The sequence below is a fragment of the Electrona antarctica genome, assembly GCF_951216825.1.
Source record: "Electrona antarctica genome assembly, chromosome: 23".
In the NCBI taxonomy this organism is placed as follows: Eukaryota; Metazoa; Chordata; class Actinopteri; order Myctophiformes; family Myctophidae; genus Electrona; species Electrona antarctica.
Window position 1 is genome coordinate 18,619,787 of NC_136804.1, and position 16,976 is coordinate 18,636,762.

Genomic DNA, 16,976 nt, shown 5'->3' on the forward strand with positions numbered 1-16,976 from the left:
TCACAGAGAAACCGAGAGAGAGAGAGAGATACAGTGAGAGGGGTGTGTATCAGCAGTGGCGAGTCAAGTGCTGATTGGGGATCAGCCTGCAGGCCCTGCTGTTCCACTGCATGTGTGCCATGCCATGCCTGACCCTCACACACCGCTGCTCACAGATCTGCTCTACTTTTCTTCCTCACTTTCTGCAGAGTCAACCATTATGTTTGCCATTTTTGAATAGCCAAAGTATGAAATATGGTTAAAGTGGTTAAAATGATTGTGATGCACTTTGAGAACCAACGCTCCAACCATGTCGGAGAGCCCAGGACCCAAACCCTGGAGGATCATATTTGTCACTTATACAAGTACAAACTCATAGTTATAATTTAACACAAAGTAAAGTATAGACAGCTACTCTATATGCACTATATTTTAAGATGACTTTCTCTGCATTCCTTTTTCATTGTAGACATTTGAGTAGAGAAAGACAAATAGGCCAGTCAATCTGACATAATCACATTGGGCCTCTTTAGCCTCACTGTGTCCCAACTTTAGCCGTGTTATTATTACTTCCTCTCTTCTACTTCCATTACTGTTCTTTCTACTTCCACCCACTTTACTTTGACTATTGTAATCATAGACATATATACATAGACGCCCCTTCCGGCTCTGAGGCGTGTGTCAAAATTGAAGGCACTATTTTCCCGACATTCCTTGCGAAGAATAGCGGAAGCAAAGCGGAAGCTTGTCAAGCTTCCGCGTGCGTAACATAAGTCCCGGAAAAGACACGCTGTGATTGGCCAGTAGTCACTTGAGTGACAGCGAGAGACATGGAGGATTCACATGAGTGACGTCACTCGGGCAGCGACGCAGTCGCATTCAGCAAATGCCTTCAGCACTTCTAAATAAGAAAGCTGCGGAGAACTGTTGCTTTGTGTTCACTCTTTTAATGTTTTCTGTTAGTAATCTAATCCCCCCTGGCTCTGATGTTGTATTGTTAATAACTTTGTTGTTTGTGTTTGTTTGTTTGTCTTGTTTTGTAATGTATATTGTCATGACTGTTATAAAGATTTGTTAAAAAAAAAAAAAGCCTTCAGCACTGCACTTCCGCCTTCATTGGGATACACGTCGCTCCAATGAACTGCAGCGGCAAATGAGGCGTCTATGTATATATGTCTATGATTGTAATGATGCCTTCCTTTTCCGTCTCCATCCCATCTTTGCTGCCATTCTTCCATCACCTTCTTCCATATCACTGATTTAAACTCTGCTTTACTTATATTAATCTCCACCTCTATTTCCTCACTTACTAGTGCTTCCTTGGCTAACACATCCACTGTTTCATTTCCCTCAATCCCCACATGTGCTGGTACCCACATGAATTGTACTTCCACTCCCTTTTGGATCAGATTATTGTGCACGTGAAGCACTCGATACATTAAGTCTTCTCTGCACTTTGATCTGAATGACATCAAGCTTTTTAGTAGCGAGCTCGAATCTGAGCACACCACTACCTTTTCTGGTCTTGCCTCTTCCACACACTGTAAAGCCATTAGTACTGCATACATTTCTACTGTGTATACCCCCAGTTTATCTGGTGCCCGTCTATATATTACACAGTTTAACCTAGGAACTACAAAGGCTGTCCCTGTTCTTCCCATCTCTGGATCTACTGATCCATCTGTGTAGATCTGTATATGAGCACTATATTCTCTTTCCACATAATTATTAAACACACCAACCAAATCTACTTCACCCCTTTCCCTCTTTTTAGCTTCTAATATATAAAAGTCAACCTTTGGTGTCACATACACCCATGGAGCTACTTCAGGGATCACTACTGTTGGACTGTACTCGTCTACATTCACACCCATTGCTTGAGCTAGCTCATTGGCCACCCACCCAAAGCTACTATTCTGGGCCCTTCCGTATTCCCAGCATGGCTGCAGAACTCCCTTCACTGGGTGAATATTATCGTGCCCCTTAATGTCTGTCCAATAATTTGCCATAAGGTCTCTTCTCCTTTCCTCCTCTCTAATGGCATTTCCCTTGTCTCCACCTGTAATGCACATGTGGGAGATGTCCTGACAGCCCCACAGCATATTCAAAGTGCTTGCGCTTGAACTACATTAAGTTTTTCTAAGTGTGTTTTCTTGCTTCTTGTCTTCTCTCTGGTTTCTGTCTGAATGCCCTTTTAAACTTTTTCAGGTGCTCCTAACGAGCAGTGGCCATTTTGCTGTTGCACTCTGGGAAGTGTAATTTGAGTGTGGTGTTGGCCTTATATGGAAGATGCCCAGCAAAAGCTCCACTACTGAGATTTCACCAAACAGTTACCTTAGTTTAGGATTTAATGGATTAGGTGAAACTCCCAAGGTGACATAGTCACATTTACTGAGCTGTTCTTACTCTGCCATGGTTACGTATACAATGCTATAATACTTTGTTCTTGTTAGATCAAATTGTTCACAGCACAGCTATTTGTTTTGTATTAAATTATTGGTGTTTGTTGCAATAAATACATTAAATGGAAGTGGTTGGATTCCATTTAAATAATTTAATCTTGAGTCACTAATACTATAACTCAAAACAGAATGCATTTCACAAGTATTGGGCTCGGCCTATAATTGATCATTAGTTTGATTGACATGCTGCATGCCATGAGTCTTTTCTCAGTATTTTAATTTTGAGTAGTATTTTCTCAATTAAGATAATATAAGAGTCATAATACTGTACAGCACTGTTTGAGAAAATAGATAAACTTTGAAGCCATATTTTATTGAATCACAAATGTACTTGATTGAAGTTCTGGTTGATTAAAATGGCAAAAAGGCTATAGTTTTGATCATAGGAAACAAATTAAATTAATATATGACACAAAGGATTTGAATGACATTACTACGAAACATCTCTCTGTGTGCTTTCAATGAAAGTGTAAATCTGGTGCAGAGTAAACATTTTCTAACAGATGGTTTTAAAGAATCAAAATCTCAGTTTTAACCCTGATCATCAGAGGGTGTATAGATTCTCTCAGGGGTAGCTGGTGCTTGATGTGGACCTGTCACCTCTCCCTTCAACTTTAAATATAACCTTGGAGTTTCTCTTAGTGTGAAAATGCCTAGTGGTGCAAGTGAAAAGGAGAGGTTTCACAAGCTGAATGAAGGTGGTGCATGGGTTTGAATCTTGCTCAGGGTAAACCTTAATTTTCGGGGTGTCGAGGCAGCCCGCCTCCTCCTCAGTCCTCACACTGTCTTTTGGCTCCGGTGGGAGAGGGAGGAGCATAGAAGGTACACCTCCAGGGGGAGGACCTTTTTAAGAGCCCGCCTCCAGGGGGTGGAGCTTAATTTGACCCTCCATCGGTAACTCTGTCATTTCTCGACCATTTCGGACGTGGATCATACCGGAACCGGCCTGGCCCCCTGGGCGCGTTCCTGGGGGTCTGGATGTTCCGGGGACCCCCACACGCTAACTCTGTCATTTCTCGTTTATGTTATTTTTGAGTGGTGCTAACCACTCCATTACCATCAAAATACCGCTGGGTGGCACTGTTGAGCAGCGTCTCTCTCACACACACACACACACACACACACACACACACACACACACACACACACACACACACACACACACACACACACACACACACACACACACAGGCCAGGGAGGAGGGCTTGTACAGTATAGTACAGTACAGCATAGTACAGTAGTACAGCACCACTCAGTTCAGACGTCTTTTCTTCTTGTATTACCGTTTGTCCAGCACCTCAGTCTTGGTATACAGTATGTGTACCATGTATAAAGTAACAGTCTGGAATTCAGGATACAAGTGGGCCATGTCGTTTAGCCAACAGTGCTGCTGCCTGTGTTTATGGGAGACATGTGTTCAAATCCCCATCTGCATGCTTGTCTTGTTGTTGTTTGTTGCTAGGTTAAGAGTTTAAACACCTCTCTCTCTTAAAAATTAAATAAAAATAAAACTTTCCTCTCTTTCATCCTTTGATGATAATGATGATGATGATGATGATGATGGTGGTGGTTGTCTCATGCTCAATGCCTTTTAGAAAATGATTTCCTCATCAGCACAGCTTTATTCCCATGAGAAATCAGAGAAAAATGGTAACCACATATTATCATAATATTATAATAATAAGTGGTTACCATTCTCTGAGGAAACTGATGGCAAGATATAGTTTGAGATGGAACCATTTTTGTATAATACATTATAATGTATAAAATGTAGTTAATTAAATGGTAGGACTAGCTATACATGTGCTTTAATAAAGTCCTATTGTGTGTGTGTGTGTGTGTGTGTGTGTGTGTGTGTGTGTGTGTGTGTGTGTGTGTGTGTGTGCGTGTGTGCGTGTGTGCGTGCGCGCGTGCGTGCGTGCGTATAATTGTGGGGCCCACAAGTAGAAATTGTTTGTGCTTACAGTTAGGCTTACAATTGAAAAAAAAATCAGGTTAGGCTTATATGATTAGGAATTTTTTAGTTATGCCTGATTTGTACGTCTTCTCTGACACTGCGATGTGTTGTGACTGTGAGCTTGTAGATCTGCTATTTTCGGAGTGTGACACCGGTGTTGAACTAAGTAACAACTCAACATTCAGGGTTAAAGGTTACATCCTGGACGGCTGGCGTAGTGGTCTCACCCAAGGGGGCAGGCAGGCTTTCCAACGTTGAAGCTCTCCTCCCTAGTGGTAGGAGGAGGGACTACAGGCGCACCCGTGGATTCATGACCGGGAAACCCCGTGCAGCTGGGCTTTAACATTGAGCGCTCGGTTGCACTTCCGCATTTGACCACCAAAATTTGGTGGTCAAATGCGGAAGTAGACGTTCTCAGACGGTACTTCCGGCAGTCTTCCGGGTGCTTCAAAACGCCACTGAGCAACTTCCACTGACATGAATAGCTGGGGGGGCGGAGCTTCGCGCCAGTTCAGTCTCTATTATATATATACTCTATGGTCTCACCTGGGCATCTAGGCTGCTAATGCCGCCTGACAACGTGTCGCGGGTTCGCTGACCGCTGACCTTTGCTGCGTGTCACTCTCTCTCTCCCCATTTTCTGCCAGTCTATACTGTATCTATCTTAAAAAAAGAAATGGCAAAACATTTACAAAAACAAAGTCGATTTATAAGATTTCTGTCTGAAAATGTTGATACGTATAGTAGCAAAATGTATGTGTTTGTGTGTGTGTGTGTGTGTGTGTGTGTGTGTGTGTGTGTGTGTGTGTGTGTGTGTGTGTGTGTGTGTGTGTGTGTGTGTGTGTGCGCGCGCGTGCACATGCGTGTCCATGCGTGTGTTTTACAAGGTCCAATGTAGTCATATTTGACAAAACGTAGTTTCATACTTGAGCAAATATCAGATTTGTTCTGGGTTCTTCTGTTGGCCATAGGCTGCTCTGGTTCCTTTGCATGTATCGTCGTCACGCTGCGCTAACAGCAGCGCCGTACAAGCTGTAGTTTAAATGAACATCACAGCAGAACATACTGTAATGTGTAGTTAGTTATACAGTCTAAATGTAGTTATAATAATATGCAGCAGGCCTGTTGGCCCGGCTGCTCCCTGCCTGCTCTCGTCTGGATATAATCCCTCCTCTTCATGAATACATTAACGGCAGAGCCTTAAACTCAGCTTAGCTGGCGGCTCAGCGTCACAGCACATCCTATTACCCACTTTAAATCATTAATGTGACATCGTTTTCACTCAATCTCCAAACACCCACATTTCAAATCTGCACATTTCCACCGAGCCGACGACGCACAGATTTATACTTTGTCCTATATGGTGTCGAAGTGCAGGAAATAGCAGATCTTCAAGCTCACGACGCATTGTGGGGCGACGCGTTGCGAGATTGTGGATCGGCTATTTGCGGCGAGTATGAATTAAGCAGTGCTTCATGGAACGCAGCACATGCCCAGACAAAAACACGTATGTGAAATCCATGCATCCACATGCATCCACATGCATCCACATGCAAGCACGTAAACACACGGAAATGAGCAAGATACAAATCTTACTATTGTGCATTTGTTTACAATACAGCATACAAAATATACAGAATAAATCAAAATACAAAGCAAAATAAAAAGTATTTTACTCTCAAATATTTTGTCCAACAGGACTATCAAAGGTAAAAAGGAAATAAAAAGTTAGGGTAAATAAAATAATATAAAATAATATATTTAAAAACATCCATAAGAAAATTATGAGCAAACATTCAAATGTAAATGTGTTGCTTTTATACTGTAATAGTTTTCATTATTTTGTCTCAACAATTCTGATGGAAATAGCCGGTGGATAATTGTGATTTAAGCTGAGCCAACTCCAACAATGCACCTTCGGGTGTATAAGAGTGTGTGTGTGTGTGTGTGTGTGTGTGTGTGTGTGTGTGTGTGTGTGTGTGTGTGTGTGTGTGTGTGTGTGTGTGTGTGTGTGTGTGTGTGTGTGTGTGTGTGTGTGTGTGTGTGTGTGTGTGTGTGTGTGTGTGTGTGTGTGTGTGTGTGTGTGTGTGTGTGTGTGTGTGTGTGTGTGTGTGTTTTAATCTGTGGGTATTGCCACTGTTCACGTCCTCCAGCGCTGCACAGTATCTGCTGACAAAAAAGGAAGAGAGAATCGGAATCCCCTGCTGCTCCTCAACTATTCACACAGAAACCTTTTCTCAGGTTTTTACCTCGGGGCTAAAGCGCTGAAAAATTCACAACGCCCAGAGAACAACTAAGTCTCTTACTTACCGTAGGAGCCGTGGATCTCTCCCCCCGTCTCTTTATTGCATGAAAGGGCTTTCTGTGAAGCTATGGTAATTAGCAAACCACAGAAAATCAACTCCTGCGAGTGCATTTATGTGTTTTCCGTGCGCGGAGCGCTGGGCCGGGTGGCGGGTGTGTGGTGTGTGTGTGTGGGGGGGGATGCTGATTGTAGGAACATATGGACTCTGATGGGGGGGACAGTGTTTTAATGGGTGCAGTGAGTGGGATTTGGTGTTTTTTTGTAACCCTTGAAAGTGGAGGCGTTCATATCCCCAACATCCTTAACGAAGCATCAATTAAATATGTCCTCTTTTAACAGGCGACCGCTGCTTTGACGGCCGTCTGTCGCTGGTTGAAGACTCTGGCCTGCACGCGTGCTGTACACACAAACAGACGCATGCACGCACGCACGCACGCACGCTATTTATCTATCTATCTATCTATCTATCTATCTATCTATCTATCTATCTATCTTTGCTGTACGGGCCCCTCGGCTGTGGAACTCACTGCCTGGCAAACTCAGTATCCTCTTTTAAATCGCGGTTAAAAACTTTTGTTTTATTCTTATTGTATTTTTACTGCTATTATTATCTGTAAAGTTTTTAAACTTGTTTTTGGAAAGGTGCTATATAAATACAGTTATTATTATTATTATTATTACACACACACACACACACACACACACACACACACACACACACACACACACACAATCTCTCTCTTTCTCATGTCCCTTATCGTGCTTAATTAGATTATCAGGTGTTAACTGTCCGTGATTGGTCTCCACTTCTCCCAGATGGCGATTTGATTGGACGGGGTGAGAAGGTGGACCGCTAATAATGATCATGTCGTTATGGAGATGACTGAGCCAACCAGCAACACGGCTGAAGGCTCTTATACGGTCAAGGGAAAAAACCCAAATGACCGGAATCGGATCAGGAGCCAAAAAAACGTGATCGGGACATCCCTAGTATCAATATTATATCCATATCATGATATTAGACTGGATATTGTCTAGGATTTGGGATATTGTACTATTGTGATATGGCATAAACGTGTTCTATAAAATATAAATATCGGATCGGGAAAAATCGGTATCGGCAGATGCTCACAATCAGATCATCGGAATCGGATCCGGAGCAAAAAATCGGGACATCCCTATAGTTTTTAGGCTACAATAGCGGAAACACCGGCTTCATATCATTTCAAGTTAATCCCTTGATATATATGCCTGGGCTTGACATTAAGGCTTGTCCTGTTGTCCGGGACCGGGACAAGTAATACATCTTTCTGGACAAGTGCATTCAAATTTGACTTGCCATAGAATGTCTGTGACCTTATATAGATTTCATGTATTCCAAATACACAGCCATGAAGGGTCCTTTCCGTGCAGACTGACCACGTCGGCATTTAAACTTGTAGCACTGCGTGTGTAATCACCCAGTAATTAATTCCTAAGACTTGGAGTCAGATATTGTCCTCTAGTTTCATATGCATTTGAAAGTTCTGGCAGAAAACCTGTGTTAAGTAAAATATCGCCACTTTTCCATGAGGAAAAGCTGGACTGAAAATATGCTTTTGGGAACAGTCAATGTTTGGGAAGAACAAACGGGGCACACAATTCAAGTATGTTGCGATTGGTTTGGGCCTGTGGGATAATTGATCACACCACCCTTAAGTCCTACACATATTCTGGGCCTCGTCGGAGAGAATTGTCTGTGTGCACTGTGCAGCTCGTGGAAAAGTGGAGATATTTTATTAAATACACGTTTTTAACTATTCCCAAAAACGACTTCCAAGTCTTAGGAATTAATTATTGGGTGAGTGCACACGCAGTGCTACAAGTTTAAATGCAAACGAGGTCAGTCTGCTAGCCGTGCGTGGATAGGACTATCCTAACACGAAGCCTGCCAGGAACATAGAAAATGTAGGGTTAATTTAGTACCCTACCGCGCCACACCCGGAATTCTCGTTTTAACAGCGATGTATTCTTTAATACATGTTTTAATACGATCGCATCGTTAGCTACCCCAACAACATCAAGTGGGACAGCTGGCCGCGGCCATTTTGAAGATGCGCGCGCATCCACTTCAATTCTAAGCCCTGCACTCAAAGGCCTGTAACTCAGAAACGACATTGAGGGGGCCGTTTCTGGTGAAAACAAGGGTTTTCAACGGGCTGTAGCAGGCGCGCTGACACTCGCGGTCGGGTTTTTCCACTGCCGAGCGAGACAATAACAACCGCCGTCATGACACCACACACAGCAGTTTGTCATTGTAACATCCGGTTACGGATATTTGGCTGTTCAAAGTAAGTGTTACGCGCGATTAAACCATGGCAATACGCGATCGAGGGATTAATTAATGCTGGCAGGAATTGTGCTAATATTCAAACATGTATTCACCAAAAACAACTTATAGTTAGTTGATTTAAAATCTATTTGTGTGTGCTCGTGCTCCGGACAAGTGACTTTTGTGTCCGGACGAGTGAATGGGAAATTGACATGTCCGAAGGACAAGCACCTCAAAAAGTTAAGGTAGATAGCTAAAAACACAGCACGAGATCACAACACTGGTATCGGTATTTGGTATCGTATCGGCTAACACAGAAATTGTGGTATCGGGATCGGATCGGGAGCGAAAAATGTGTATCGGGACATCCCTAATCCCTAATTGTCTAAACCGCCATCTTGGAGGGGGAGAAATAACCGACGATCCGTTCCGTTGCATAGCGATGAGGTGCGCTCCATAGAGTACCGCAATGGCCGCAATCTTTAGCTTTATCGTTTATCTCCGAATTGAGGCGCAGATGAGGTGATATGAGGTGAAGTGCTATATTAGGAGATCAATAACAAATTAGCACGAGGCTCCGCTTAGCAGATTAGTCTTCCATGCTAGTAGACAATGTGATCCAGCGACGGAAACAGCGCCGGCTAATACTTCCGGTTCAACAGCCGCGTCACAGGGTCCTCAACTTGTAGTTATTGTTTTGTTTCTGCCTGGCAAAGGTAAAAGGGGCGCCCAAGTGCCTGGCTTTAAAAGTGCTAACTAATGGTTAGAAAACCAATAATAGAACACTTTGAACAGTCAGGCAAGTTCAGAAATGTACTTTACTAGACTACTTTCCCCCATATTAAGTCCCAGTATGATGATACTGATGTTATTGCCCATAGGTCCAATAACTAGGGCTAGTTATTGGTGTCCTCTGGTATGTGTGATTCAATTGAATCTAGGATAGTATGTAAATTATTCTACTGTCCTCTCCTGCCTCCACCCTAAATTGTAGCATGCGTTCTAAAATATTTGAAGTGGTTCAAAAACTTCATCCCATCAGTATGTCGTGTGTGTGTGTGTGTGTGTGTGTGTGTGTGTGTGCGTACGTGCATCATGCAGGTCATGTGTGTCACCGTGTGTCTACTTTCACTACTTTTGTTGAACTCTTTTGGTCCAATTCCATCTTTTCAAATGAAGATTCAGTACTTTATTCCTGTGTGTGTGTGTGTGTGTACTGCGTGTGTGTGTGTGTGTGTGTGTGTGTGTGTGTGTGTGTGTGTGTGTGTGTGTGTGTGTGTGTGTGTGTGTGTGTGTGTGTGTGTGCACGTGTAACAAAGTGACCCGGACCAAGTGAAGTTTTACCGAACACATTGCTGTCTTTATTAGAGCCTCGTCTGGCAATAATACTGAAAAAAAGTGAACTTAGAACAGATGGTGGTGGCAGCCCACGGCCTGTTGTTGTTTTTTTTTCCTCCTGTTTTTCTTTATTTCTTTGATATTTTTTCTTCTTTTTTTGTGAGAGTACTTCGACTCTGGCTTTTTCTGTGGCATGGATAACATCAATAAAAGAGAGGGACAGAGAGAGAGAGAGAGAGAGAGAGAGAGAAAGAGAGAGAGAGAGAGAGAAAAAAGGAAATATACAACTTATATTACACTGTGTTATGAACAAAATATAAATCTATAACTCTATGTTATATTTACATAATCATCTTTCTCCATTTTTCAAGTTGAGATGGTAAGATATTTTTTTTTAAACTTGTAATAATTACTTTGTTTCGAGCTCCACTCATGACTTTTGATTGTCTTAAATATTATCATCATCTTCATCACTATCATTGTTTTCATTGTCTTAACATTGGGGACAGACCTTGCCAGCAGGGATGATTGAAGTCTTAACCCCCCCTCCCCCCCCCTCCCCCCTCCCAACAAACCCCCCTATCCCACCCCCACCTGCCCCTCCCCTCTCTATGTCCCCATAGAGGACTAATCCACATCTCCAGCATTGGGTCTCAACCACTGTGTGATGTTTAACGGGGGTGGTTGAGCAGCGAGAATGAGACCGAGATGCTCACTACGCAGTGAAACGCAAAAAAACAAAAACAAAAAAAACACCTCAGTGTTGATGTATCCATTTGTAACTCTTACGGGCCCATAATTATGGTTCCATTTGTCCACTCTCAGAGTCAAAGGGGCATGAAACACTATAGGCCGGTTGTGTCGTTTGTTTCTCCTGTACAGTTTAAACCCAACCATTTCTAAAGATATTGGTAAAAACAAACAATTCAACATTTAAAAACATAATAATAATAAAATCAAAGGAATGCCTATATATATATATATATATATATATATATATATATATATATATATACCACAGATCTAACACCCATTATTAATCGTATTAACGGCAGCTGTGTTGCTTATAGTGTGGATAACATGAGCCTACCGCGTTGTCACCTTTCTGTAGTCTTTAATCTGTACAGGAGAACAAACCACACACTTGGCCATGGTTCTATAGGGCCCGTTAACGTAATACTCTGGATGTTACTGTGCATGTGGCAGGGAGGGACCCGGGGCCAATTAAGACTCTGTGGTGTGGATATGGGCGAGAGTAGCGAACGACATCTATCTATAGCAGAGCGTGATTGTGAGCGTGGGGACCTGAGCAAGGCTCATGGCTCCTAGAAACACAGTGTGGAGCTAAAACAAAGCAAAGAGCTCCTCATCTAGGAGTCACTACGGCCTGATTTATACTCTCTTGCATGCCGGGTGTCGGCGATTTGAAAATAGCAGCGTCTACAAGCTCACAACTTAGTAGATCTACTATTTCGGGTGGCTGACACTGGCGTGCAATGAAGTGTAACTCGAGCTTTAAGGGCCATTCACAGTAAGCACTACAACTATAGCGTTAACTGCAACTATATCAGTCACTGTAACTTTTACTGTATTCAGTCTTACTGAAACAAAGCCCTTGGGGCTTTTTTGTATTATTCTTTTAGCATAACTTTTGACTGTACTATCTGTACTGTTACTAATCTTGTTAATAAAGTATTCAATTATTCAATCAATCAATCAGTTATAGATCTCTTAAAACTATATTTGTATAGTTATAGTGCCAGGTGTGAACGTCCCTTTAAGATGGAACCTGGTCGTCTCACATCCACACGCAGTGGAACATCCAGGGACGGAGCTCCGTAAACACTGTTTTTCTAGTATATATATATTTATATATTAAAAAAAAGAAAAAAAGTAATTATGTTCATATATCACAAAACAAAATGTATATACAGGATTGCCTAAACTAGAATACTTCTAATGAATATATTTTATGTAGATTTTTTTTTAATTAAACATAAGAAAGGACAGCATAGGATTGTTTGGTTGTCATGATAATCTCTTCATTTGAAGCGTGTCTGTGTGCTTGAAGAGTGTGTGTGTGTGTGTGTGTGTGTGTGTGCACACGCGCGTGCCTGTGTGTGGGTGTATGTACATGCATGATGTGTTGTGTGTGTGTGCGTGCGTGGATCCTAGCCAATAATGTTTCACGGTGCGTGAGTGAGACGGCCAGGCGAGTAAACGGGAGCGGGGCTCTTTGTTCACAGAAAACAGATTCCTCGAGCGATACGACTGTCCCACTCTTCTTCCGTCTTTTCCAAAATAAAAGAAAGAAAAATAAAAGCAGAAAACCTTCACATTATACATTATAAACATTACTAATAATAATAATAATAATAATAATAATAGTAATGATTTAAAATAAAATCACGTTCTTCTTTCTTTCTTGCTCTGACTGCGCAGAGTTTGAGTGCTTTTTTTTAAGAAATGGGTTTGGACATTACGGGGGCGGGGTTAAGTCTTCATAATGGGAGGCGTGGGGTGCATGGAGTGCGTGAGAGGTGCCGTCTCCTTCACTTGACAGCACTGCTCACGGTCCTAAGGCCGCCCAGCCGCCCATTCATAGGATCAAAGCAAAACTCAGAAAATAAAACAAATCAAACAAATAAGAAGAGGAACAGAATCGTTTGAAAACAAAGGAAGGTAAAATTAGTTTTTTTTTCTTCTTCTTCAAAGATCTAAATATCTAACAGCTAAATAAAGTTTAATTGTTTCAGCGACCGCTGTAGTTTCGTATGGTCGTTAAAAAAAACGGATAACGAGGTAAAATAAAAAATAAATTATACTGTACATAACTTACTAAACTTAGGAAAGGCTGACAATCCTTATGATTATTGTTAATAATATTATTAGACTAGAGGCAGTTTGAAGAGAGGAATACAAATAAAATACACTTACACTTTCAAATACAAACAGAAAACACTGACTGGCTGAATTCACCTCAGCTCTGCCCACTTGGGGAGGGAGGAGGAGGAGGGGGGGGGGCACAGCAGAACGACATTTGATTGGAGGGAGCAGACGACGCTGGGTGACAGAATGGCAGCGATATATGCAAGTGTGTGTGTGATATGTGAGTGTGTGTGGGGAGCTCTGCCAATGTCTCCACCGCGTGCATATGAGCGGTACATGTGCACGTGAGCGCGTACGTGCGCATACTGTACACGTGTGTGAAATATCGGAACCCAGGGCAGTAGTAAGAGCAATCTAATGTCTCTCTTTACATGTCTTTCGTGTGTACATTTAAAAGCCCTCGTCATCACGAAAGACCCGGCGGTCTTCCTCGCACGACCTCGCCGTGACGTTCAGATGAAAGCGGGGGGGTTCAGATAAGGTATTAGGCTCTTTTCGACTGCTAGAACTCTGCTGACCTCGCTGTGCCGTGAAACGTATTTCATATATAGGTTCTGGGTTTGTTTGCTACGACTCGGTTTCAGACAAGGTTCTCAGGACATAATCTAACCCTGAGTTCTGGGAACCCAGAACTCAGAATTTGTCAAGAATAGTGAAAATAGCAGATCTACAAGCTTGGCTAGATCGTCTATTTTATCTTTTTTATTATTATTATTATTATTATTATTAGCTTTTTCTTTTAAGACATAATTCCCCCGTTAGGGGTGGTTCTGGTTATAATGGAAACCATCACAAAACTTCACAGGTTCAGGAAGGTTTTGGGTTACCCTTCATGGTCGAAAAGAGCCAATAGACAGACACAGAGGACCGCTGTGGGTGGTTTACACTCATTCTACAGGCTCACAATGTATCGCACCGCGACCCGTTGTGCACGTGTAGACCCGCTGTTTGGGGTGTGTGACACACAAGCGAGTATAAATCTGGCATTGGGAAGGGTTGTGAGTGGGGTTTAGAGAGGATTGTCTCATTACACCGTGCTGCTCCATGGCATGAGAAACTCAACGTTCCCCCCCCTAAATCTCTTGCAGGGCCGGTCCTCGCTGTCTGACACAGAGGTTTCAGTCTTGACCGGCCCGTTGTATTCTAAGGGGTGGGGGGGGTGGGGGGGGTTGGGTGGGTGTCACAAGAAACACAGCAAAATGTACATTGTGAGGTGAAACAAAGGCTGTTCAACGTTCAAAATATAGACATGTCTAATGTCTCTCGGGCGCTTTACAATGAAAGGGTGTGAAAAAAAGTCTCTTTTTCTATTATTATTCAAACTTGTAGCACGAAACAAAAAACCAAACCAAAAAAAAAAAACAATTCACATTCACAAGCCACTTATTGGCACCGTGTACCTGAGTGAGAACATTATAGAACCGAGAACAAAAAACAAAGCTGTATCTTTAAAAGTGTCTTTCGATAATAAACAAACAGGTCCGCCATCGTAAAGTGTCATCGATTCAGCCTCTTGACAGGTCCGATTTTTCAGTTTCATTTTTGTTTGTTTCAAAATGTCTGCTTGTCTAACAAACAGCTCTAAAGGTTACGTCACTGTTTTTGTGTGTGGGATTCACGCTTCTTCTCCGTGTTCTGTAGCTTACTCGTGGTCGTTGACTGCACTCTGTGTCAGGGTATACTCGCTCTACAGTAACTCTGTGTCAGCAGTACAGTATTCAGCGTTCAGCTTCAGAGCTAGCTTTGTCGTTTCCTTCAGTTCCTCCCAGACTCCAGTTTGTGTAACAGTCAGTGTGAGTGACAGGTCCTGTGCTTGGTTTGATTGGTCAAATGCTGGTGTCAGGACTCCAGTGGGAGAGGGGTTTGGCTCTGCTAAGAGTCCTGGTTGGTAGGGAGAAATTGGAGGGGTGGGGCCATAGTGAGAATGGAATTCAGTGTGATTGGCAAAAGAGAAGTTTATTGTTTCCTGATTGGTTGCTTGGGGTTTTTGTGGACTCGGGGAGGGGGGGTTCACCAGCTGTGATTGGCTTGAAAGCGGGGAACGAACGACCCTTCTGCGTCGCCTTACTGGTTGATACGGTTGTCATTGTCGCTCGTGTAGTCAGCCTCTTCGTCCTCGTAGTCGAAGTCGTCGTACGGGTCACCATTGCTTTCGAGCCGTAGGTCCTCCTGTTTGATGATGCGTGGCTCCTCAACCTTCAGGGCGGTCAGGTAGGGGCTCTGGTGGATGTTGGCGTTGGGCTCGGGGCTGCTGGACATGCTAGAGTGCTCCGAGGGCATCTGGGGAGAGGGCATGCCCGCCATGGACAGGTGCCCACCTGGGTACACTACACCTGCTGAGGATAGGGGCATCTGGCTCTGCTGCCTGTACACACACACACACACATACACTCCACATTAGAACACCTTTACTGTCATTGACGTGTTTCACGTGCTTTTAGGTTTTTATTGATTCAGAATGGTGATATCCACCGTCTAGCAGCATCGCTGTCGCTAGGTAACGCTCTGCTCAGAGTAATGTAGTAAGAGAATGGCGACACGCTTTGATCTCGCCACAAAGCGGGGTGCTATGGGCTATAGTTACAAACATTGGAACTATCCCATTGAGATAGAATGAGCACTTCCGCATTCCATTGTCAATGCTATAGTGTCGCCACTCTCTTGCTAGATTACTCTGGCTCTGCTCCGCTGTGCTCCGTCAATGAAATGATTGCCCCCGTCCACTGCCATTGTTATCGTGATCTTAAAACCCTTTTTCTCTGAATTGAGGTGTTTGAACAGAACGTCAAAGTTAGTGGCTCAGTACTAAATCGTTGCTACATCGCGGTTACAATATTAACACTTCTGATAAAACACACTGTAGCCACATTAGCTTTAGGCCATTTTGCTTAAAATAAAAGACTAGTAGTAGTAGTAGGAACAGTTAGCAAGTCAAACTAATCGATTTAATCAATTATACAATATAATTGATAATCAATATGTTAATAAAATAATCAATGAATAATCAACCGCTATTTTTGTCATTATCTAAGCGAACAGTCTCAAAAACAGTTCACAACACGTGGCATCTTTGACCCAGTTGTAGATGTGTAACTTTCACTATACTTGCACAACAGACAACACCATTGTGCGTAACTATAAAGCTTAAGTGCTTAATCGATTATTTGATTAGTCTGAAAATAAATTGATAGAATGAATCAATAGTTGCAATCCTAAAATAATCAGTAACGTTTTTAAAGCACAAATTAAACTATGAAACAATTGCCAATGTCCCATTGTAACCGATGACATGTTAAAGTAACTGATTTCCTCAACTGATTGACATAATGTTTCCTTGCCCAAACCGAGTGTTGTCAAGCAGCCTGTGCTGTGCCAGCATGCAACACACAATCCCATTTAGGCTACACGTTTTCACTCAGTAAAATGGACCTAAACCCTCCATTTGTACACTCTCAGTTAAATTAACACTATTTTTAGTTTTACTATGCTTAGTTTTAGGTTTTTCTATATCGCAGAATCAAAACACAAGGATTCACAGAGAACAATGTTCAATTAGTTTCCAATAATTTACCCCAGACAATTCACCTTTAGCTAAGCCCCGTCCTCTCCCACTTAAGACACTCCCACTTGGACACTTTCCAGCCGGGCTCATGTAAATATCATGGATTTTACACATTAAATACTGGTTCATTTTTGGAACCAGACCTTCAAAATCTCTTCCAAATCCGTCAACA

General features: G+C 42.6%; 1 protein-coding gene across 1 annotated transcript in view; it reads right to left on the reverse strand.

Moving 5' to 3' along the window:
• Positions 1–11,937: 11,937 nt before the first annotated feature.
• The window catches only part of sox5 (SRY-box transcription factor 5), an 84,588-nt gene continuing 79,549 nt past the window's right edge, over positions 11,938–16,976 (reverse strand). Inside the window, exon 11 of the mRNA XM_079494732.1 lies at positions 11,938–15,607. Within this exon, the coding sequence (XP_079350858.1) occupies positions 15,307–15,607 (301 nt within the window). The 3' untranslated portion in view covers positions 11,938–15,306. The remainder of the gene's footprint in view (positions 15,608–16,976) is intronic.